The sequence below is a fragment of the Ailuropoda melanoleuca genome, chromosome 4, assembly GCF_002007445.2.
Source record: "Ailuropoda melanoleuca isolate Jingjing chromosome 4, ASM200744v2, whole genome shotgun sequence".
Taxonomy (NCBI): domain Eukaryota; kingdom Metazoa; phylum Chordata; class Mammalia; order Carnivora; family Ursidae; genus Ailuropoda; species Ailuropoda melanoleuca.
Window position 1 is genome coordinate 11,963,962 of NC_048221.1, and position 25,064 is coordinate 11,989,025.

Consider the following 25,064-nt stretch of genomic DNA (forward strand, 5'->3'; position numbering starts at 1 on the left):
CCCCAACTAGTAGAATATAGGGTTTCACAATGTGTGAGAGCTTGATTCAATTTTGGTTAAGTTTGGGAAGCCCTCCAAATGTGAGTGGTTGGCCCACCGGAGATGAAGGTCTTTAAATACTGTTTACAAAGAATTCAGGCCTATCCTTCGTTTTGTCCCGGAAGCAAGGCTGGCGCACAGCCACGTGCGCTGGGCTGCAGGGCCTGTGGGGACACACAGAGCAGCAGCGAACACAAGAAATGCCCTGCATTTGGACAGAATCAAGGCTGGCAAGCGCCCGATCCGGTAGGCAGGGCACTCTCTGATCTCAACGTGGGACCTAAGCCCAGGACTGGAATATGTTTATTCGACCTTTACCATGGCTCCAAAACCGCCCCTCTCTGTCAGGGAGACCCCCTCGCTCAGGTCGGCTAGGTTGGTCAGGCTGGCGCCGTGGGCCCCATCGAGCGCCTCGTCGTACTGCTCCAGGGTCCTGTGGGCTTCCTGGTGGCTCTCGTGCAGCTGGGAAAGCTTGCTTCTTGCCTACACAACAAAAATGGCTGATATCACACAGGGTTTAGGGGAAAAGTGTCAGGCGAGACATTTTTTTCTCCTAATGCCCAACCCTGAGTGATTCAATGGGAAACTGAATTACTCGCCTACAGAGTTTACAAGAAGTGAGACCACTTGTAAACCAGAATGAGGTCCTTCCCACAGCCCCGTGAGGCCTCTCTGTATCCCCAGCCCCTAAGGGAGGCCTGTGTTCAAACAGACGTTTGTCAATTCTGAACAAACTGAAATTGGTAAAATCCAGATTCACAATCTGTTCTAAGCGATAGTCGACGTTTTCCTTTATGGGGTTTTTATCACCCCGTTTGCATGAATAAGCAGCAGCGAACATCACTGTTATTATTACTAGCACATACTCATGTCTCGGTTCTATCTACCTTGTTCAGACTCTTAGTGCTTGGAGGAAAAAGGTCTTAAGATAATACTATACCTATTCCTTAAGAATGAAACACAATATAGGGTATTAAACCCCCGGCACACGTTTGTGATCAACTTTTGTCTGTAACCTGACAAAAAGAGGGAGAGATGGAGCCAATCAAGAAAGGAAGCATGACCAGCCATTTTGACATTGCCAAGAGCGAGCGTCACCCCACACTGTAGATGGGACACCTAGGGACCGTTGCATACAGGGGAGCAGGAAAGGAGCTCTCCCTCTCCTGGCGAGCCCCCGCTACAGGCCTCAGAGCCCTCACATCAGTGCAGAAGGATGGGGTGCCCAGACAGTCTGAAGAACTAGAAAAGGACCCCGCATGGGGTGATGTTCGTCACAGAGTGGGGCCTCCTCCATGTGCCAGTCCTCAAACTGCACGGGGATAGAGAGGTGCCAGAACCGGTCTCAGACTCCGTCCCTCTTTCTTGTCCAAGAACCACGCTGGTGAGGGCATTACTGTACCCAAGACTGTCTCCAAAGGAGCTATTCAAGTCCTCACGCAGACCCTGCCCATTCCCCCAAAATGGCACACGCTCAAGGGGGGAAGTGGAAGGACGGCGAGGCAAAGGGAACTACCACTGGGCCATGATGCTGGAACACATGCTGGAGGATTCTGGGTGCTTATCCTCCAGGCCAGGACGACAGCCTCTAAGAAGAGAACCTAACGTAAATGAGGTGGGTGACAGCAAAGGAAACAAGCCGCCTCAGGGCAGGTGCAGACCAACACAGACTCGTCATGCACAGCGATGTGACCGGTCACTGCAGCTACTCCCCGTGCCAGAAGACCCGGCCATGGCCAGCAGAGGCGGACCGCCCTCAGAAACATACCTGGTTGATTTCATCTTGCGTCGATTTCAGGGACTTGATAATGGTTTCCAGTTGAACTTTTCCAGCCTGAATGCTCTGCTCCAGCTGGGTTTCTTCCTGCTGCAATCGGTTCAGCTCCAATTTGGCCCGGTTCAGGTCATCTTCCTGGGACTTGAGGTCAGATTCCTGAGACTGGATTTGGGTCTTCAATGAGGAAATCTGAAATGAAACGAAATATGATTGAAGGAAAATTCTTTTTTTTTTTTTTAAAGATTTTATTTGAGAGAGACAGAGTGCGCGAGTGCGGGGAGGAGCAGAGGCAAAGGGACAAGCAGATTCCACATGCGTGAAGAGCCCGATGTGGGGCTTGATGTCACAGCCCCGAGACCACGACCTGAGCTGAAACCAAGAGTTGGACACTCAACCGACTGAGCCACCCAGGAGCCCCGAGGGAGAATTCTTAATTCACATTGTTGGAATGAGCTAACTCAGTGAGGCAGACACCAGCCTGATGCCCGGATGCCTGGCTTCCTTCCAAGGCCCTCTCTCCACTCGCAAGACAGAGAGAAGCAAGAAGGCAGACATACGCATGCCATGTAACTGACAGAAAGTCAATCTGGGATAAGGAAGAATGAGACCTGGGATAAGCACAGGCAATCTGTCCCCGAGGGGCTAAACATCCCCATACAAGGCCTCCGAGGGAGACATAAGGGCTTTGCAATCTCCTGAGGCTACAGCCCCCTGGTTTGTAATGAGCAGTGAAGACAGCAGAGTGAGGACAGGGGTATGCTGGCCTGCCTGGGCTGTGAGGCACGGGCCAGGGTGAGGTGTCCACACACACAGGTTAGCAGGGACCAAAGCTGTTCACCATATGGCTTGGTAGGCGAGACTAAGGTCAGGCCACAAATGCTTGGTCACTTTCTCAAGTGGTATGTCCGGCAACTCTATTAAAGCAGGAGGATGTCTCAGCCTTGTGTTTCAAGGGCTTCGTGAGCTCAAAGAAGCCCGCAGGAAGCCCCCCTGCACTGCTGGGTGTGAGACTCACCATCTGAGTCTCGTCCTGGCACTTCTGCCTGACGTCACTCAGCATGTCTCGGAGCTTGGCCTTCTGCTGATCCATTTCATCAAGGCGGTCCTGGGCATCCTGTTTCTGAGCTTCTAGCTCTTGCAAGCTGCTTGTTTCCCGGTCTAAATCATTTTGTAATTCCTAGGTAAGAGTCACATCAATCCCCTTCAGACGGATGAGAATGGGGTACATCCAGGTAACATGGTCTCAGCCTGGGCTGGAGTCCCCACGATGTCCTACAAAACCGCCCCGTGCCCCCAGTCTGTACTCGGCAGGCACCCTGTGCACACCTGCTGTAAATGCGTGCATCTCGGCTTGGCAGCTGCAGCTTGAATTCTCACTAAGTTCCTTGGAAAATACTTACTGTCGGCCTAAGGAGAGGCCGGGGGCCAGGAGAGTGGCTGGGTCCCACCAAGAAGAGCTGTCCAGTGACATGTGGTCAGGGGTGGGGAGCGGAGAGGCATCACCCAAACACAAATAAACTAGGAGGAATGGAACCAACAGAATGCATGGGTGCTGTTGGGTGGGACTGGGGACATGGGGAGACTGGACTGATGCTGCATGGAGGGAGGGGACCCTCCACAGAAGCACCACTTAGGAGGGCCCAAAGGACGAGCCGGCAGCAGCCAGGTGAAGAGCCAGGAGGGAACAAGTCCAGTGGGGGGGGCAGCAGAGGGCCCAAGGTGGGGAAGGGGGTCATTGGGCTCCAACTTGAGCCAAAGGAAGCAGGGCCAGGCCAAAGAGACTGCACTTGCTCCTGGGGCAGGACATTCAAGTATAGGCTTGGGATACAACGATTCTCCACTACTAACGCTTCTCTAAATTGGCAGTATCCATCAAGATGACCCAGCAGGTACCCTCAGATCCGATTATGACCCCTCTAGGAAAAGCATCTTAGAGGTGATGACACGTGTGACCACATGCAGCATGTGACAGCAAAACCTGCAAACAATGTAAATTTCCACCAGGCCGGCCTGGCTAACAACTGCGGTACAGTTTTACCCTAACGGAAGCTGCACCTCATACTCTGAGTTACAACATGAAGCAAACAAGGCACGTGGCAGAGCACACGTGTACTTCGCATTCTGGCATTCGTGCAAACAGGAAGGAGAGAATATGCACAAATCTCTCTCCTTACACATGCACATGACCTTCCTGGAAGGCCTCATGGGAGCTAATGGGCTGCATCTCTGAGAGGGCAAAGGGGAAGGCAGGAAACTTCACGCCTTTTGATTTTCAACCAGGCAAATGTCTTATCAAATGTCTCGTAACTAAAGCTAAAATCACGGATGGGTGGGGCAGAGGAGACAGAAGCCTGGGGGGCAGACAGAAGCCTGGGGGGCAGACAGAAGGAGCAGGGAGGGAACCCCAGCCTAGGTGAGATGGTGGCCATGGGAACCAAAGTAAAAGAAAGATTTGAGGGGACCCTGAGGGTGCAGGAAGACAGGGATGGTGAGGCTGATTCCCAGGGCTGGCCTGGGCTGTGGGCTGCTGGTGCCATTTTAGGAAAAAACCCAAAGCAGGCCCAGCGTCTCCTCTCTGCTTTGAGGACAAAAATGTCATGGCTCTCTCCTCCCTAGACAGCTCCCCATTCTCCCTGCCCCTGACCTTTAATTCAGAAAGCAGATCCTCAGTCTGACAAGTTTGGGGAAGAGAAGAGACTGGTGGTTGGGAGTCCAGGACATGGGTCTGCCACATCTGAGGGAAGAACAGTGACAGAGGAGGAGGAGATGAAGCAGGGAGGGGGGTCAGGCCCAGTGTGGTAGCCTAGGACACCGGATGGCCAACAGCCTGGGACATCAAGGAATCTGAGCCTCATTCTATAATGAAGAAGGAGGACTCAAAGAGGGGACAAATACCCACCAGCTCATGGTTAGGATGGGAGCTGGGTCAGAATGGGGGAGGTGTCTAAGCAAAGAGAACACAGAAATAACCCAGACAACCTACAAACTCAATTCAAACCCCACTGGAATCCCCAGCTGGCTTCTGTGCAGAAACTAACAAGCTGATGCCAAAATCCAGTACGGAAATGGAAGGGACTCCGAATAGCCAAAACAATCTTGAAAAAGAAGAAAAAAAGTTGTAGGACTCGTACTTTTCAATTTCAAAATTTACAACAGACATACCTCAGAAATATCGTGGGTTTTGTTCCAAATCAGTACAACAAGCAAATATCGCACTAAAGTGAGTCAAATGAATTTTTTAGTTTCCCAGTGCATATACAGGTCTGTTTATACTATACTGCAATCTATCAGGTATACAACAGCATTATGTCTAAAAATAAATGTACACACCTTAAATAAAATAATACCTTATTGCTAAAAATTGCTAACCATCCATCATCTGAGCTTTCGGTGAGTCATAATCTTTGATCGCAGATCACCAGAACATATATAACAATAATGAAACAGTTTGAAAGGTTGCAAAAAATACCAAAATGGGACACAGAGACACAAAGTGAACAAATGCTACCGGGAAAATGGTGCTGATAAATTTGCTTGACACAGGGTTGCCACAAACCTTCAATTTGTAAAACAAAAACAAAAAACCACACGGTATCCGCAAAGCACAATCAAGTGAAGCACAATAAAATGAGGTGTGCCTCTAAGAGGCTACAGGCATGAAGACAGTGTGCTGGTGACAACGAGAAACGCAGGTGGATCAACGGGATGGAATTGAGGGTCCAGAAAAAAGCCACACATTGACGGCCAAGTGATATCCAAAAGGGGTGCCGAGTCCATTCAATGGAAAAAGAACATTTTCTTCAACAAATGGTGTGGGACAACTGGATCTCCACATCCAAAAGAATAAAGTCAGGCCCTTACCTCACATCGTATGCAAAAACTAACTGAAAAAAGATCAAAGATCTAAATGTAAGAGCTAAAATGATAAAATCTTAGAAGAAAACATGGGGTAAATCTTTGTGACCCTGAATTTGGTAATGAGTTCTTAGATACGACACCAAAAGCAAGAGCAGGAAAAAAAAAAAAGGAATAGACTGGACTTCACCAAAATTTAAAAGCTTTATGCTTCAAAGGACACCATCAAGAAAGTAAAGACAACCCACAATATTTGCAAATCACGTATCTGATGAAGAACTTATATCTAGAAACTATCAAGAACTCTTACAACTCAGCTACTGAAAGACAACCCAATTTAAAAATGGTCAAACGGCCCGAATAGACATTTCTCCAAAGAAGACACACAAACAGCCAATGAGCACATGAAAAGATGCTCAACATCATTAGGGAAAGCATTAGGGCCAATGAGATACCACTCCACACCCACTAGGAAGGCTAAAATAAAAAATGGGGAGTAAGTAAGTATGGAGAAACAGGCACCCTTATGCATTATAGGTTGGAATGTAAAATGGTGTAGCCATGTTGGAAAACAGTCCAGCACTTCCTCAAAAGGTTAAACAGAGTTATCACATGATCCAACAATTCCACCCCTGGATAACAGACCCAAGAGAAGTGAAATCATATGTCCGCAGGACTTGCATGTGAACGTTCACAGTGATGTCATCTGTAACAGCTAAAAAGTCAAAAATTCAAATATCCATCAACGGCTGAACAGATGAACAAGATGTGGTCCAGCCGCACTGCAGAGTCTCACTCAGCCATAAAAACAAGTGACGCCCTGACACACGCTACGACGTGGATGAACGTTAAAAACACGAGGTGGAGTGAAAGAAGCCAGACACAAAGGCCACACAATGTGTGACTCCATTACCACGTAACGTCCAGATCAGGTAAATCCAAAGACAGGAAGTAGATCAGTGGTTGCCAGGGGCTGGGGGGGCTGGGGGATGACGGGACTGCTAGTGGGGATGGGGCTTCCTTTCAGAGTGAGGAAAGTGCTGAAGAACTGACAGTGGTGATGGGTGTACAACCCTGAGCATACACTAAACACCACTGAATTATACACTTTAAGTGGATGGACTGTGTGGGATGTGAGTTTCTAGCTCAGTAACACATTGTCACAGAAACAAAATAAAACCAGAAACCAGGCAAAGACACTGCAGGTGCTCACCAGAACGACAGTGATGGAAATGGAGGCGAGAAACCCCCAAGGAGGGTGGGGAAGGGGAACCCTGGGAACAGGACCATGGGGGCTGAAGCTGAAGCTTCCGCTGCCTAAAACCAAACATAAACCTGAGGACAAAGGACTCGTACTCCACGCGGGGCCCTGGCCCGCAGACTGTGCTAGCGGGTGTGGCAAGTGATCTCCTGACCAGACCCACATGGGAAAAGGTGACAGGAACCAAAGCCAAACCTGGTTTTCACGGGGGAACTTTCAACAAATACAGTGTTCTGTCTAGGACCAAAAAGCTGCCAGCAAGCACTACAGCAGAGCCCCAGCCTGGCCTGCTTACAAATGAGGCCCCCGGTCTGGCTGGAGTTGGGGTCCCTCCCAGCTCTGGGGGGCTGTTGGGGCACACAAGGACCCCAGCACCTCAAAGGCTGCAGGTGTGTGCCAACAGAGCCCACAAGCCAGGACTCTAGGTGGCCTGGCTGCGCCGTCAGAACAAGTCACTGCAAAGAGCCGACACCTTCCTCAGAATCGCCCAGAGCTGGCAGCAGATGACTGGTTTCCTGGGCAGTTAAAGGCCATCATAGCACCCCGATCCTCAGGGACCAGAATGCAAACGAAAGCATGTTCATGGCAACCCACACACAACAGGAAGGGAGAATCAGCCACACATCCCTGTCGCTGGCTGGGCCCAGCCCGGGCATGAGGGAAGAGGCGGCCAGCTCCACCACACCACTTGACTAAAACGATGGAGGCTGAGAGGATGCAGGTGACGGAGGGGCGGGAGTGGGCTCTGGATCTGAGGGATCAATTCTAGGACATGGGTGGAAATCAGAGGACTGAAAGAGAATAAAATGACAGGAGGTAAGTACTGTGGGGCTTTCAGAGAAATATAGTCACTTCGCCTGCAACGTCTCCTTATAACAGAAGCAAAAAGCCCTTCCTGTCAGAGGGAGGCCAGTCCCTGCTTTCCAATCCGAAACATTCCAGAAGACCATCTACAGCCCAATCCTCACTGCTAACATGCACAGACAGCGAGAAGCCAGGAAAGGAAAGAAGGGTCTGGACAATGCACAGTGTGAACTGGTGAGTGTCCCAAAGCAGGGCGGGTCCTCACCAGCAGCCCACAGCCGTGACAGATGACATTTCCCACAGATCGGCACAACGTGCCATCCTCCTAGTATCTCAGAGTCCTCCAGTCCCCTTGCGGGTGGTGCAGGAGGGGGCCGCCCAGCACCTCGAGAGCCCAACAGAGTCCGACACACTACTTCCCCTGGCTCGGGTCACATCCTCGGAGGTGGCCCAGAAAGTACCAGCCATTCACAGCGCACACGGCAGCCAGCCGCTGCTCTTGGCTCTGTGAGCAGCCCATGCACTGACCCTTGGTGCCAGCTGGGGAAAGGGAAGCTAGGAGGCTGAGCCACCCGTCCAGGTCCCTCAGGTGAGGTCCCTCAGGTGGAGCTGGAGTCCTGACCACTTGGCCATGCTCTTCTCCCCCGCCCAGCTCTGAGCTCAGGACACACCAGGACCTCAAGCAGAGACCACCAGTCCCAGCAGCACTTCTTGCGCTCACCGTCAGGGTGCCACGGCCACCTCTGCTGTCCTCACAGTGGCACCTTCTCTATCCACTCAGACCCGAGACATTGTGGGAACCTGCTGCAGACTCCCCTCTGCTCAAATGATAAGAAGTGCAGGGCGGGCCCCGAGTGAATGCTGAGTATACGCCAGACCCCATTTTCCAGCCCCACAACTCAGGAAAGCAGAACAGTCATTACCAATGTCATACAAGACCCAGAGATGTTAAGTAACTTGCCCAAGGTCACACAGCTAAGGAGAACTGGGTTCGAGCGCAGCAGACTCCCAATCTCCACATCACCACCACCTGCTAGGAGAAACTCCAGGAAGCAGGACTGTCCTGAGAACAGGTTAGCAGCCACTGACTAAACCTCAAACACTGAGACTTGAGTGGAAAAAGCCAGACACAAAAGGCCTCACCTCTGACATCCAGAACACGCATATCCATAGAGACAGAAAGCAGATTAGTAGTTGCCAGGGGCTGGGGCAGGAGCAATGATGGGGTGAGGGCTAACGGTCATGGGGTTTCTTTTTGGGGTGATGGAAATGTTCTGGAACTAGATGGAGGAAATAGCCAAGCAACATACTGCATATGCTAAAAACCACTGAATTGTACGCTCTAAAGCAGCAAATTTTATGTGATGTGAATTATACAGCTCCATTTAAAGAAAAAAAGAGAAAGAAAACCCCATCTGTAGGAAATTTAAAAACCTCATCTGGAAGCCCCCCAGAAGCTCCTGCTTCCAAGAAGGGCAGGGCTAGCTCTCCTTTGCCCCACCCCCACGGACAGCCGTGGCCAGTACTGCGGGGGGCACAGCTCATGTGCCCAGGGTGAGCACTGTGCTTACCTGTACTTCGTTGCTTTTCTGTCTGATTGCCTCTTCCTTTTCTCTAATGTCTTGTTCCAGGGAGTACTTCTCTCTGGGCATTGAAAAAGATTTCAGGAAAGCACAGATGAGTGACAGCATGGCTATAGAACAGTGTATTCTCTCGGCTCCAACTTCTCAACGCCCAATTCCATCCTTACCCACAGAACCCAGCTGGCCCCCAGTGACTGTGCCCCCAACCTCATCCCCTCCCCTCAAGTGTGGGTGGAATCTGTGGATACGATGAGGCATCACTCCCAGTGAGACCACTTGAGCCCCCAGAACAGAGGGAAGACAAAGGCAGAGCGATGCCCAGGGTGAGGAGGGCTCAACATGCCCTCACTGACTTTGCCCACAGAGGGCAAAGTGCTTTTTGGGCCCTTCTGCTCAGTGCCCTCCCTCAGAATTAACTGGTGAGGGGTGGCTGCTTTGAAGAGGATCCCAGGGACATATAGGAAATGGATGCACTTCTTTATGCCAGATGCTGAGCGTGCAGACATCCCACCCACCCAAAGCCCTTGTTTACAGATGGGGAAACTGAGGCAGAAGGCACCGAGAGGAGCCAGGGACCTGGACATGAAGCCTCTCTCGTTTAGCTGTTGGTCCTAAACCATTAACTTGCCACCTGAGACTCAGCCATTTTATGTGCTGAGGGAGAGCAAGGCCTTCCTGAGGTCAGGGGGCAGGGCCCAGGGCTGCCTAGCAACAACCTGCCTGAGACCCCACAGCCCACACCACACTGAGACTACTGCGGACATCATCACTTGAGCTCAGTATGTCAATTCAGGAACTCAGGGGAATGTGCAGCACTTCATTCCTGCTGTACAAACTTGTGATGGTCAACTGGCTGCATGTCTCACAAGCCTCTGGTATTTGTGGTACAGCTGGGACAGGGCCGGCGTAAGATTCAGATTCTCCGGGGAAGGAGCTCTAATGCACCTTTGTAACTGGGCGATCTCTTGACTGATGTCATCGAGTTCCTTCACACCAGTAAATTCCCCTGATCCAAGAGAACTTGAACCGTCCTGGAACCAAATTCAGAGAGAGAATTAAAAATTGTCAAGCTGAGGGGTGCCTGGGTGGCTCAGTCAGTTAAGCATCTGACTTGATTCTGGCTCAGGTCATGATCTCGGGGTTGTGAGACTGAGCTCAACGTCAGGCTCCACACTGGGCATGGGGCCTGCTAAAGATTCTTTCTCCCTCTCCCTCTGCCCCCCACCTTAAAAAAAACCTGACAAACTGAGGGGCACCTGGCTGGCTCAATTGGTGGAGCATGTGACTCTGGATCTTTGGGTTGTGAGTTCAAGTCTCACACTGGGTGTAGAGATTACTTAAAAATAAAACCTTAAAAAAAAAATTTGACAAGCTGACCCTACTGCCCAGCAGGTCCTAGTAAGTCCTAGTATGAGGGATACAATCATGGTATATCCAATTCACAGTAGCAAAAGGGCCAGCACCCAGCCTGGAAAACTATCTCAGTGGCCCAGACACACCCCCCAGACCCATCCCTGGGCCCCTGGTAAAGGCCAGGGCCAGGTGAAGGTAGGCAAGGACAGTAGGGCACTGGCCAGCTCACACAGGCCACTGCCGCCACCTGGTGGCAGGCTGCGGGAAACCACATGAACAGGACGGTGCGGCCAGCAGTACTCACCGGGATGGGAGTGCCTCTTTCTGAGGGTGGGACCATGTCGGGTGACAGCACTTGAGGGGGGTCGATGCCTTTACTGACCTTCTGCTGAATGAAGTACATAGCTAATGCAAACTGGTCTTTACTTAACTTCCCCGTTTGCCTCGTATCAGCCAGGGCCCTGGGAGAAATGTGCAGATGCTAATTACAGATCAGAAGCAAGAATTCGGCCCTGAGTGGTAAGTACAAATCACAGAACCCATCCTTTTAAGAAATGAACAGTGACAATACAAAGACTGGGGCACAGTAGCAACTCCTTTTCTACTGAACATCCCATTCCCAGACAGCAGTCCCAACACCCCCCACCCGAGCACCCTGCCCAAAGGCTGGTTAAGGAGGGGGTCGTCAGGGGGTACCTGGGTGGCTCAGTCGGTTAAGCATCTGCCTTCGGCTCAGGTCATGATCCCGGAGTCCCGGGATTGAGCCCCTTATCTGGTTCCCTGCTCAGTGGGAGTCTGCTTCCCTCTGCCCTTCACCCTACTCATACTCTCTCACTCCCTGTCTCTCTCTCTCAAATAAATAAAATCTTTTAAAAAAGAAAAAAAAAGAGGAGAGGGTCGTCAGAACAGGAAGGGGGCCCTACCTGGCTGGAAAACCACCAAATCCCACCCCACAGGCTGAGGTGGCGGGCCTTTGGGAAGATCTCATCAGCAATCAGCAGAAATGCCACCGACTCTTTATGGCATGTGTGTATGGGGGACTGTGATGGTCCAATACAGAGCAGCCATTCTGGTGGACATGGAAGCGGGACCCGAGCGGGCACCCTCCAGTCTTTAGCCAGCCCCGCTTATCTGAGCAGCCTGGGCTGCTGGCTTTCAACGGGGATGACAGCAACAGCATTTGGGGTTGTTGTCCTGAGGCGAGGGGGCCCAAAAAGCCACACCTGACCATGCTACACAGGATAGTCCCTCACTGCTAAGGTGTCCCTGCTCACGTGGCCTTCCGGCATCCTGGTAGACGGGCAAGGCAGCATGTAAGCCAGCGGCACCCGGAGCTCCCGCAAAGCCTGGGGGAGCAGCTCTGCAACCAGCCCAGTAACCAGGAGCTGGCCGTTACGGGAAGGAAAGCCTCACGCAGCTGGACAAGGCCTCCACATCTGCAAAAATGTCTCCGCCTGGCCCCTCAACAGGCGGCCTCACTTCCCACCACGCATGGTGACGGCAGAGTGATGACATCACTCTCTAACACAAAGCAGACAGCCGGAAATGGTGCACAGACACAGGCCCAAACAGCCAATGACCGGGGCTGCAGGGGGCACAGAGGCCCCACCAAACGGCACCAATAAAGGCTGACTTAAGACCTCTTCATTCTTGTTGCCGTTTGAGGGTGAAGTGTGCGGATTCTGCCCGCCAGGGCCGGTCCTGCTGCACCCCTAGCCCACAGCCGCCCCTGGGCCCGAGACTCTCCCCTGCTGCCCCCTCCTCCTCCCGTCTCTGAAGGAGCGTGGGCTCCGAGGCCTGCATGCGGTGCTCGGCCGGCCTCCACCCGCAGCAGCACAAGCACGTTCTGGCTCCAGGGCTCTGCGCACGAGGCCCCTGGCTGCAGTTTCTCCCCGCCGGCCCCCTGGGCGTGTTACCTGTGCTCCAGGGATGCCCCCTTCCCCCAACCACGTGCAGCCAAACCCAGACCGCGGTGCGACCTTCCCGGCGGCTCTTCTACAGCGAGCGTGCTCACCCTGCCTTTCCCTTACACGCCACGCTTTCTGCATTCCTTCTTTTAATGCAAGTATATTGGTGATTTCACTGTCACCTCCCCGTCACTGTGCCACGGTTGAGGTACTGTCCCTGGGCTATAATCAGGATGCAGCTTCGCTGCCTTTGAATCACACACACATCCACTTCCAAGGTGATAAAGGGGACAGTGCACTTCCTTGGCTCCTAAAAGGGGGCACTGGAGCTAAAGGGGCGGAGAATGACTGTCCCTGACCTGTCGGGAGCAGCTGGCCTCCCCCAGCGGCTTGACTCTGTTTGACCAGAGTCAGTCTGGGTGGTACATACTCCCTCTGAAGGGACAGCCCGTTTTCTCAGGTTGGGGCCTCCCCTCACAAGATGCACATCTACAAATTATTGCCAAGGACAGTTACTTCCCCAAGCTACTCAGTAACATGCTAAATTTCACTGCTCTTCTTTGGAGGGGTTCACCTCTCCAGAATTATATGGAAATGCTCTCCTTGGGACTCCCAAGTGAAGCCCCCCAAGCCCCTAGGACAAAGTTACAAAAGGAGTCATCCCAGTGCTGTGAAGATTGGTCTGGTCCACCCTGAAGGAGTGGGGGTGAGGCCTGCTCCCTGACTGGCCCTGAGGGGCAGACTGGAGTCTTGCTGACTGCTCACCCTCCTGTTGGGAGCCGAGTCCCTGACCTTCACAGGCCTCCTAGGGGAGGTGGCCGCAGCCCCCAATGCCCAGGGCGGCTCTACCCGAGCTACTGGAGACATACCACACACTCCCCCCACAGGGGCAGGACCAAGTGTCTGCACCCCGACTGGCTGTGGCAAAGGCTGGGTCTCCCGCTAGAACCAGCATAACCACCAGCAAGAACTAGCCCTGGCCACTCAAGCAAATCGCCCCAGAGCTGGCCCCAGGGACTAAACGGGCGGAGAGTGAGCTGCCGTGCCCAAGATATGGGGAAAGGGCCTTCACACTCCTACCTCACTCAGCCCCCATCCGCCCGGGCAGACGTGGAGGCCTGCTGCAGCGCTGGACAGGTGCCCCTGACCGCCACACCCTGACAGCCACTCGCCCTTCCTTAAGCACAAGCCTCTCATCCTCGGGGCCCCTCAGACCCTCCCATAGCCATGACCTCCACACAGGAGGCCCGGATGAGCTGACGTCCAGCTACCCGTCCTTACCAAATGTGTGCTAGAAGGTTTTGGGTGAGGCCCGAGTGCATGAAGATCTCCTTCACCTCCTGGCCACTCACATAGCCATCCAGGTCCAGGTCGGTCTTCAGAAATATCTCGTCAAATCGCATCTTATCTGCAACCGGCACCACCCAGCTCACGGTTGGCTGAAAGGGGTTTCAAAATGGTTGGTCTCTAGCTTCTCATCACCATAAACACATACTATTAAAGCGCTTCCATGCGCTCCTGACAGGAGGACTATTAAAGCGCTTCTCCGTGCATGTGGGTAGAACGACTCCATGAACCAAGAGGGCAGACAGGAGCCCCATTCTCTAAGTGGGGAAACCGAGGCTGAGAGCAGTGAACACCACTCAGTCAGCCTCTCCCACCCCATCGCAGATCCCCCTCCTCCTCGTATTTACAGGGAGGTAAAGACCCAGCAGGCTGAAGGGGCTCGAAAGGAAGCTGATGACCTCCTTCCACAAGGGGGTCCAAGTATGCCAGGCAAGACCCTCCTGACGGCCCACAATAGAAGGACAGTCTCCTGAGAACCAACCAGCCCCGCTCCCACGCCAGCCTTCCTGGTCCTCTCGTCCTCTGCCTGCGAACACTTCTCTGCAGCTGCCAGAGTTCTTGTGCCCACTGTTCAGGATTCTATACTCTGTCCTTCGCCCCTGACTCCATTCCCCGTGACACAGCAGTGTCCCCATGAGGTATCAGTGCACACCCGACAATGACGGGGAATGAATGAGGCAGATGTGAAAACTGTCTGCTGGATGGACAGGTGCCCAGAGCCCTCGGGTGCTGGCAGGGGACCTGGGGCCCCAGATGAACATGCCTGCCATCTGCAAGGGCCCCACCACCCTCAAGGGCACTGCCCCGGTAGATGGAGCTAAGACTATCTGTGAGCCCCGGATAGTGCCATTTCGGCAGCAACAGGGCTTGGCCACCTGTTGCATGTGTGACCTCCCCCGCTGCCTGCTCAGGTCTACATGAGAGGGCAAATGCCACCGAGTGGCCATCAGGGCCCATGCACCTCCTAATATAGGGGCATCAGGGCCCCTTCAGCTGCTAATTCTGAACATGTCACCTCTGACCTTTGGCATACTCATTAAGCCCAGTTCCACTGCACCTCTGCCCCTTTTTCTAGAAACGCTTTTCCTCGGCCGCTCTTTCTGAACAGGTCTCCCTCAATTATCCAAATCCAGCATGATCCTGATGCGAGCAATGGGAATCCAGAAAGCAAGGGTGGGAAGCAAGGGACACCATGTTGCCCGGATCATTTTAGTTCCAGGATTCTGGATAGGGAGTAATGAGTTAGTCCAGCAAGGATTTATCAGAATCTATGGACCAAATTCAAACAGCAGGGGCTTAGGCAGCAGGAGTTCAGATAACGAGAGAGACCTCCTGCACTTTACTTGTCACGTTATGTGAATTTTGTAGGCCACCTCAGAGTAGACATAAAGATGCACATAAAGGATCTCTAACGAAGAAGAGGCTTGCTGTCTTTATGTCCAGCGGCTCCTGTAAGCTAAACCTCAGAGGCCAAGAAACCTGAGCAGATCAGACAAGCTACGTTGAAAGAGACAACGGTTTCTATGCTGCACAAGTCCCAAGATATTACAACTCTGGGATGACAAAAATCCTAACATTCAACGTGCACAAAAAATGAGCTTGCTGTCTGATTTCTGGGGTCTCAGAGTATATTGACAGCAACACTCAGAAGCCTACTTCACTACAAATCCAACATGGGACAGCCTTCTCCTCGCAGCTGGGTCTCCCAGAAAGGGCTGGGTTTAAGGCTGCCTTAGTAGCCACAGGCCCCCAGTAAATAGGAAGAGAGCCTGGTGGCTGAAAGGGGCTGCACCCACAGCTGGCTGTGATGACAGGACCTGGTGGCCCTAGGCTGGCAATGAGAGAAGTGGGGGAGGGAATGGCATGGTGACTGTGGGTTCCCAGAACTGCTTGCTCTCATGTCTGTGGCTCCACCAGCTGCCCCCATCCTTGGGTAAGGGAATGCACCCACTTCTTCCCACCCCTAGCCAGACAGAGGTCCCTGGTAAAACAGGTCTAGTTGCAATCAGCAGTGTGCTCCCAGGATCTGGGAAGGGGCACCAGTTCATCATGGACAGGGGTTACCAGGCTAGTCAATCTGCACCTGCCAGCAACCTTGACCCCACTTGCTTCCTTGTCAGCAAAAGCCGTCAACACTAACCTAACCTACAGTGCTTAATAAGAACAGCTCATGCAGATCTAAGTTACCAGCCTTGGCCCCCTCTCTGACTCCATCCCACCCTTCTTCCTGTTTCTAGAGGTCCCCACTAGAGAGCCTTGGCACAGGCTAGTCCTCTGATGGCTTTTTGTCATTCGGGTATCAGCTCTCACCTCCTTAGTGACCCTCCAGCTGACCCCATCTACAGGAGCACACCCCTCTCCTCACCCCAATACTTCCGGGCCAGGCCCTGTTCTGCTTCTCATAGCTATTTAACTTTCCTTAGTTTATTGATATGCTTACTGTCTATCCCCCTAAGGAGGGCAGAGGCCAGTCCCATGGTCACTGTGGCATCCCCAGGAAGTGTGGGGCACGGCTGGGGGGCTGCTGAGCTGGTGAAGATGCCCAGACTGGGCCATCTGAACACTGGGCTTATTAACTGACACCCACCAACCAGAGGGGAAGCCCTGTTGCCTGTGCCTCTCCATGCGGCCGGGGCAGTGACGGAGGCTGTGCAAGCACCTCTCCTCCCCAACCAACCCACCTCGACCCTCTCTGAGAGAACCCTCGCTCTACGGTGCGGCAAGCTCCTGGGAAATGAGCCGCCCCCCTCCCCACCAACATTAAGCAGAATGCTTAACTTTACAAGTATGTCACATGAAGAGAATCACCATCTGATCACATATTTCTGAAGCGTTAAGTGCCTGACAATTCGTCTTCTGATTGTAATTTAAGTGCCTGTCCTTAAGCTGTTGATTGCTAAGGCACCCACTTCAAAAATACCCAACTCAGATGAACACATCGCTAGCCACACAACTAGGGAAAGAGCCAGGCCGGCCCATGACAGTCCCCTGGGAAAGCCAGGGTGGCCTCAATAACTGGCCACCTGAGTGACCCCACTTTTCCCTTCCCATGCTTTCATTCCCACTCTTATGTTTTAAACTCACCAGTAAAGAGTGAACCCGAGACACCCTAGGCCCCCATGCTCCACCCCAAAAAGGCAGAGCCCCGTGCCCGAGCTTGCTCTCTAGCCCTGGCCTTGCTGTGGTGGCCCCGGTGTGACTTGCACTCTGCAGGACTTGTGAGTCATCGACCTTAGTTTCGCAAATTTTCCTGATCGTTGTTGCTGAGGTGCATTCTACAATTCTCACAAGAGCTGCAAAGACATTTGCTCTATCTGGGAAGTGTGTGGGGGGGTGCTCACCATAAGTCACAGGGGCCCAAGTGAGCGCCACAGGCATTCCTAGCAGACAGTGTCACTTACTGCCAGGCCAAGACCAACACAAGATGGTTTCCCATTTCTACTCATATCCGAACCTGCATGGCAAAGCCGGCTGGCCCTCTTAACGTCACCTGTACTGCTTGCCCTTTGAAGCCACAAATGGGACAGAACACAAAGCATGACTCAGGATGGAACTCAGGATGTCACATTCTTGCATGTTTTAGGTCACCTCAAAGGTGCCTTTTTATAAAAGAGCCCTTTATGGTGTGCTACATTTGCCAGAACAAGAAAGGTCTTTTTGATACGTAAGACGCTGCCTGCTAGGAGTCAGAGCCCCCACGCTGTCTTCCTAACAAGACACGGATGCCTCCCTTGCTCACCTGACACTCCTCATGTTTACCGAGCATCAGAGTACCTGAGATTGCTCTGACACTGAGATTATAACCAAGAACTAACTCTGCTCTCATGAAGGTAAAGTGGAGGGATGTGGGAAGAAGAGACAGATGACCATAACTAACTACGTAACAGGCCAGGCATGGGAAATCTAGAACGCAGGGTGGACAGAGCCCAGGGCACAGTGGCTGTGGTCACGCCCAAGCTTCCTGCTAAGGTGTCCCATGTGAGCAAGGCCTCATGATGCCAAGTGCTGGGGTATGATCTGGGAATGCACCTGCCCAGCAGAGGCACTTCCTGAGGCAGGAGGGACAGGGACAAGAGAAGAGAGACAGAGGTGGGAGGAAGCTTAGTGTGTCTGAGGGAGGGTGGTATTTGTGTGCAAATGAATGAGAAAAGTAACTTGGAATCCCTCCCTGTAGCTACAGACTCGACTTGATGTTTGTGCCCCCACCCCAGAATTCATATGTTAAAACCCTAGCCCCAATGTGATGGCATTGGGAAGTGGGGCGTTTGGCAGGTGATTAGGTCATGAGGGTGGAGCTCCATGAATGAGATCACTGCCCCCATAGAAAAGCCCCAGAGAGCTCCCTCGTCCTTTGCACCACGTGAAGACATGGCGAAAAAACCATCTGTGAACCCGGAATCAGGGTCTCATCAGACACTGAATCTGCCAGTGCCTGGATCTGACTTCCCAGCCTCCAGATTTTCTGTGAGAAATAAATGCTTGTCACAGTCACCTAGTCTATCGTACTCCATTATACTCAAACGGACGAAGATACCGACCATAAATATTGTTTTAAAAAAACCGTAATCATGGGGACGCCTGGGTGGCTCAGTTGGTTAAGTGTCTGCTTTCGGTTCAGGTCATGATCCCAGGGTCCTGGGATCAAGCCCCACATCAGGCTCCTTGCTCAGTGGGGAGTCTGCTTCTCCCTCTGCCTGCTGCTCCCCCTGTGCTCTCTCTGACAAATAAATAAAATATTTTAAAAATATTTTTTAAAAATAAATAATAAAAAATAAAAACCATATTCACACATGTTAACTTTCCGGGCGGGGTCCCAAATTAACTTGCTCCCAAGGAACACCTGGCTGGGACTTTACAGGTGCACATGGCGGCTCTGAGAAGCAGCCGCACACAGAGGGCCCCGTACCTGTGTTTGCTTGATGCTGTGTTTGGGAGATAAGCTTCCCGTGCTGTTCAGGCTGCTGACGCTGCCGTGGGAAGGTGTGGAGCGCAGGCTGTCTTTCGGCGGGGGGCTGGCAGGCAGCACAGGCACAGCGCCTGGGAACACCGTCTTCTTCCTCTTGGAAGGTGGGATGAGGGATGGGGGCAGGACAGAGGGCACAGGTTCCTTCTCGAGGGCTCGGTACACCAGGTGCATCGCCTTTGAATGCGAAAGAGAATTACATTCAGGTGGCCAGCCGCAGGCCATGGGCGAGGAAAGGGCAGCTCTTTCCAGGACTGCAGTGACAGGACAGAGACTGCTCTTTTCGAGGTCACTTCCAAGCTGAACAGTGTAAAAAATAAGCCTTTCCTGATGTGTTCTCTTCCGATGCATCATTTTTCCAAGATGTGTTTAATCACGTAAGACCAACATGAGCCCAAAAGGAATTCAATCATGCCAGACTTCACACATGTCCCTTTACCACACAGCTCCAGGGCTGGTGAGCCTCCAGGTATTGGAATTTGGAAGTCTAAAGATACTCCGCGACCATGTGTACTTCCTGCTTCAGGCACGCAGAGGAAAGAAACTGTCTAATACGAAGATTTAAGTGCATTTTAAAGTGTAACAAAACCAGGGGTCCCTGGTGACTCTGATTTCAACTGGGGTCATGTCCACGCTGGGCGTGGAGCCTGCTTAAGAATCTCTCTCTCCGTCTTCCCTCTGCCCCTCCCCACCCCGCCTCTCTCCAAAAGAGAAAAAAAAAGTCACAAAAATCGAACCAACATTAAAACCCTTCCCACTTAAAAATATTCCTTAAGCTGCTATGTGACTACAGACCAGATCGCTAACATAGGTAAAATTTACCATCACTTAAAAACACTACAGAATGTTAAACCCAGCGAGTGATGAAAAGAAACCCAAATGACACAATTTTAAGACCCATTTACAGAACAATATAAATCTCGGCTGAAATGATGGGACATGATAAAAACAAAACAAGAATGGAAATGCAGGGCTCCTGAGAAGAGAAGGGGACGTGCCCGGGTTCACTCTGGGCCCGCCAAACCATTCCTGGGGATCACCCCAAGACCAGTTCAACGATACACACACCTCAAGTCCAATGCAGTCAGAGGAAATACAAAAACTAAATAATGAGGGACTGGGGGATGGGGAAGCCAGTGTTCAATGGGGACAGGGTTTCAGTTTTGCAGGATGAAGGGTCCTGGAGATGGGCGGTGGTGACAGCTGCACAGCCATGTGAAAGTATTAATGCCACTGAATCACCCACTTAAAAATGGTTATGATGGTAAATTTTATCTTCTATATATTTTACCACAGTAGAAAAATAATAATAGGGGCACCTGGGATGGCTCAGTCAGTTGAGTGCCTGACCCCTGATTTTGGCTCAGGTTCTGATCTCAGGGTCGTGAGATCCAGCCCTGCGCTGGACTCTGGGCTCAGTGTGGGGTCTGCTTGAAATTCTCTCTCTCCCTCTCCCCCTGCCCCTACTCATGCTCACTCCCTTGTGTACATGTGCTCTCTCTCTAATAAATATACAAACAAATCTTAAAAAAATAAAACTAAAACACACTGCCCCTAACTATAAGAAGCTGCTTTGTTCTACTTCGCTTGAGATATAAGAAAACAAGGTGAGTGAATAAATCCCATGAATGGGAAAGATCAAAGATGTGAGGTGGAGGGAAGGGAGCAATGAGAAGAGAGAAAGAATGACACAGGCCCAGGGTGAGGAGGGCTGGCCTGCGAGGACATAAGCCTGGCTGCTGGGCAGCTGAACAGGAAGGTGGGGAGCTACAGGGGTGTGGAGGGAGCAGCTGCATGGGAAGGCAGCCCGTAGGACAGGAGAGCCCTGATCAACACACAGACACACCACCGCCATTAAAAGGAGAAGAGGGCAGGAGTGCCAGGGCTCTGGCACGGACATAAGCAGACCTGAAAGCAGACGGTGGTGCCTTGGGGCACCTGCTGGGCACATCCACACATACATGTACTTCCAGCTCTGTCTACTGAAGGTCCTGAAAGGAGTGGCACCCCAGGGGCACTGAGCACCCCCAGAGCCCACATCCTGGTTTCTCACATCATTCTCCACTACATGGAACCGGGGCTCCCTGGAGAAACAGGGCTGGGGCAAGAAATACACCGGAGGAGCTGGGAGCATCCCACTATGCCAAAGGAAGCAAGTGCTCAGACAATGATGTGACCAAAGGACAAAGGAGCCAGCTGGGAGGAGCTCCCAAAGGGCAAAATAAATCATGCCACTAAAAGATTATAAACCATGAACACAGGATGCAGCCCTGACTCCACTCTGATACAAGCTCCTTATAGCAGAAGGCTAACTAGAAAACATGCAAGAAGTGCCAGAATTAGAAACTCGTCCTGCAACCACCATAATCCTCACTCAATCCTGGGAGGGCTTGAGAACTAGCAGGTGAGAGGTGGGGAGTAATGTGGAGTCCAGTCCCCACGTGTCTCCCACAAGAGACTGAGCACGCAGGGAGAGAGTGACGCTGCAGGAAAAAACCTGCAGCCTCCACCGACCGCAATCAAGGTTGATACCATGTCGACAACACGGGGTAAGTATCACTGGTCCAGCCAACGGCACAGACCCCAAGAGAAACAAGCATCACCTCAGTGGGGTCCTGCCCTACACAAGTGCATGACCTGGAAACATGAGGAATCATGAGGAAACAGCCGATATCCCCAAGCTGAGGGACACTCTACAAACTGCTGGCCTGCACTATTCAAAATGCCCATGAGACAGAGACAAACGGAGCTGCAGAATGTAACACAGGAGGCTGGAACTTCCCTGCTGCAAAGGACGTTTGGGGACAACTGCCAAGGTCTGAATAATATCCTTTGATAATACAGAGCGACATATTAATGTAGAAACTATACGATAAGACACATAATAGATACTATGATAAATTAGACAATGCCAGTGTTAATTTCCTGATTTTGAACTAGACACTGGGTATATAAGAGAATTCCTTGGTTTTAGGAAATACACACTCAAGTATTCTAGGGCAAAAAGGTATGGTGTCTGCAACTAACTCCAAAATGGCTCAAAGGAAAATTTTAGGTGTGTATACACACACACACACACACACACACACACACACACACACACGGCGAGAGAGGGAGGGAGGAGGATAAAGCAATGTGGTAACATAGTATCACTGGGGAATGTGACTGAAGGGTATTCAAAAGGATTCTCTGTATTACTGTCACTTTTCTTTAAATCCAAAGTATATCAAAATAAACACTTTTTAAAAATCAGAAGGAAAAAAAAAAACAAACACGATTCGAGAAACATTTCCCTCCTCAGCAGAGTGGGAAAAGAGAGTCACAGCAGGGGCCTACCACAGCAAACTCATCTCTGTCCAGGTGCCCATCCTTGTCGATGTCACTGAGGTCCCAGACCTGCAAGGGAAAGAGAGCAAGGCTAACTGGGGAGGGAAGCATGCGGGCCGGAACTCAGATTCTGAGTGCTCGGTGCATAGCAGGGTTAAGACGAGGCAATCACAATGCATCTGAGAACCAGTCACTGGGTTCTCTGAAAATCTACCAGCTGAGGAAGCATCGTCAATTCCAAGATCCTTTTTGTTATATTACGTTCATCTTCTCTAACAAATGATCATAATTATAACCATGTCCACCTTGGTTTTTTCTTTACCCTCTTACAAGGAGTTCTTAGATAGAAAAGATGTTTTGGTTTCAGCACAGGTGTTGCTCTGAACACAAGCCTCCGCCATTCGCCCTGTGCAGGGCCGTGGGTGTGTGTTTACCACTGGTGGGTGGTGCCACCAAGGATGCCTGGCCCACCTAGCACCTTGAGGATGAGGCAGGCAGGTCCAGGTTCCTACTCTGGGTCAAAGGCCAGGTGTCAGATTTTCTAAGGTACAATCAAAGCACCAGCTTCCTGACCTAAGTCAGCCCCACCCCCAACCAGCAGGCCAGCCTGCATCAGGCAATGCTGGGCACACTGCCAGTGCCCAGAGCTAAGCAGACACTTTAGTGTCCAAGCGTGGTGCTTCACGTGCTGGTTCCCTCTCAGGTCAGTCATGAGTGACATCAGCCCAGGGACATTTCTCATGTGCAGGTCCTCCTCCCCAGCCCTGCTGCTGTCCTTGACTTGGGCCTCTCCAATATGCCACAGAGGCCACAGCCTCCAGCTGGCCTCTTTGCCTCTAACCCTTTCCAAAGGGTTACCACGGGGACTGTTCTAGAATACACTCTGAGCCAGCCCTAGACTGGCACATGGAGCCCTCTGTGCCCTACGCAGGTCCCTGCACTGCAGCCCAGCTTCCAGGGACTCCACCTTGATCTCTAGGGAGCCCAAACCGTTCACAGTCCCTTCAAGCACAGAGATGCCCTTTCAGAGGCATTCTGCATCAGGCTGAATGTTTTATGCCTCCGGCTTCAATTTAGGAAACAGAGGTTCACAAAGAGTAACTTTTCCAAAGATACGGCACTTGCTCGGGGAACTAGGACTGGAACAAGACTTTCTGGCTCCGCGCCTCTCCCTACCCAGGGCCTCTCCACCTCAGCACCACTGACAATCGGGACTGAGTCACCCTCTGTGGTGGGGCTGACCTGGGCACCGCATGGTGTTGAGCAGTGTCCCCGGCCTCCACCCACCGATGCCAACAACACCCGACCGAGGTGGGACAACCAGAACAGTCTCCAGATACTGCTGAACATCCCTGGGGGAGAAGTACCTTGTAAGAACACCAGCCCTCCCCAGCACACCTCTGCTCATGCGGTCATGAGCCTGGCCTTCCTGTCCCATCGTCAGCCACCCATCTCTTCACTCTGGAGGACACGACCCAGAAATGCCTACTCTGGGAAGCGTTCCCTGCCTGCCCTGTGCCCCCTCTGCCACTGTCCTCACCGGGCAGAACCACAACTATCAGGGAGGCAATGGGCAGTAGGGGGTCACCAGGGAAGAATGAGGACTCTGGAGACCACCTAGGGCCTCATTCCCCTCTCTATGAGACCCCGAGAAGCATACTGGCCACTCTGAAGCCCCCCTTTTCCTCATCTAGAAAACGGAAGGGACATCATCCATAACAAGGCAGTTCCAAGTCCTGAAGGACTTCATTCATGCAAAGTGCTCTAACGGGGCTTGGCATTTAGTAAGCCCTCAATAAATACGATAAATATTATGATCTTAACCATTATTTATTTATTTGACCTCCTGGACTACATCTAATTTCATCCTCATCTTCCCGGTGCTCAGAGCAAGGCCTGGCCCGGAGCAGACTCCAAACTTCCTGAATGACTAAATGGATGGCTGGTGCACAGAAGCACAGACAAATGAACCCAAGCACGAATGTACGGATGCACGAGTGCACTGACGTGTGCATCACGGAGAGACGGGAGCACAGATGGATGGGTGCACAGTCATGAACACGTGCGTGCGCGGGTAGGGATAAGTGCGTGCATGGCTGCATGGACGCGGATGAAAATGTACATGCTTGAATGGGTGCACATAAGGCTCGCGTGTGCAGAAAAGGAGGGAAGGCGAGCACAGCAGGTGAGAAGTGACCCGTGTGCCACAAGACCTGGAGCCCGGGCAGATCTGCAGCATGCGCCCCTTCCAGCCACAGTGCCCTTTCTAATGAAGCACACTCCACCTCTGTCAGCCTCTCTGTCTTGTTCAGGATCTCGCTCTAGAATATGATTACATCCAGTTGTCAGCTATTCTGCAAGGACTGCTAAAAAAACGCACACAATGTGCAGGCCAGGGTCGCCCCATCCCGCTGTGATTCGAACTCATGCCCTGTGAAGACGCTTGGTCCCCATCACAGAGCTCCGCCTACACAAAGGGATCTGAGAGAGTCCACTTTCTCAGCAGGCTTCTTTCAAAACAAAGTATTAAGATGGGCTCTACCTGGGTCCTATCAAATGGGTCAGAGTCCACAAACAGAAACTTTATTAGGTGAATCCAAGGGACAAGAATTTGCACCTTTCCCAAAAGTTCTACTAAATGTCGTGAGCTAGACCCCCAGGTGTCGCCTGGGGCAGCAGGGACTATGCTCAGTCCCCTGCTCTGGGCCTGTGCCTGCCATGTCGCTGTGATCCAATCCATACAGATGACAACATCCGTCCCTTCTTAGTGCGAAGTAGGAAACTCAGTACGGACGGCCTTGTGGAACTGGGCTTTGTGGACAGAGCAAATACACGGGGCCATGATGCA

At 51.9% G+C, this 25,064-nt stretch overlaps 1 protein-coding gene across 3 annotated transcripts in view; it reads right to left on the reverse strand.

The window, feature by feature from the left end:
• Positions 1–25,064, reverse strand: part of EPS15L1 (epidermal growth factor receptor pathway substrate 15 like 1) — a 94,474-nt gene that overhangs the window by 39,098 nt on the left and 30,312 nt on the right. For 2 of the 3 annotated variants that reach the window (XM_034657979.1, XM_034657978.1), the window contains exons 8-16: positions 22,226–22,285; positions 18,833–19,066; positions 13,861–14,018; positions 10,977–11,133; positions 10,265–10,350; positions 9,308–9,380; positions 2,832–2,993; positions 1,808–2,005; positions 358–522 (exon numbers count right to left, since the gene is read on the reverse strand). In XM_034657979.1, the coding sequence (XP_034513870.1) occupies positions 358–522; positions 1,808–2,005; positions 2,832–2,993; positions 9,308–9,380; positions 10,265–10,350; positions 10,977–11,133; positions 13,861–14,018; positions 18,833–19,066; positions 22,226–22,285 (1,293 nt within the window). Of the gene's footprint in view, positions 1–351; positions 523–1,807; positions 2,006–2,831; positions 2,994–9,307; positions 9,381–10,264; positions 10,351–10,976; positions 11,134–13,860; positions 14,019–18,832; positions 19,067–22,225; positions 22,286–25,064 lie in introns of all 3 variants that reach the window. The other variant, XM_034657980.1, reaches the window with a different exon arrangement.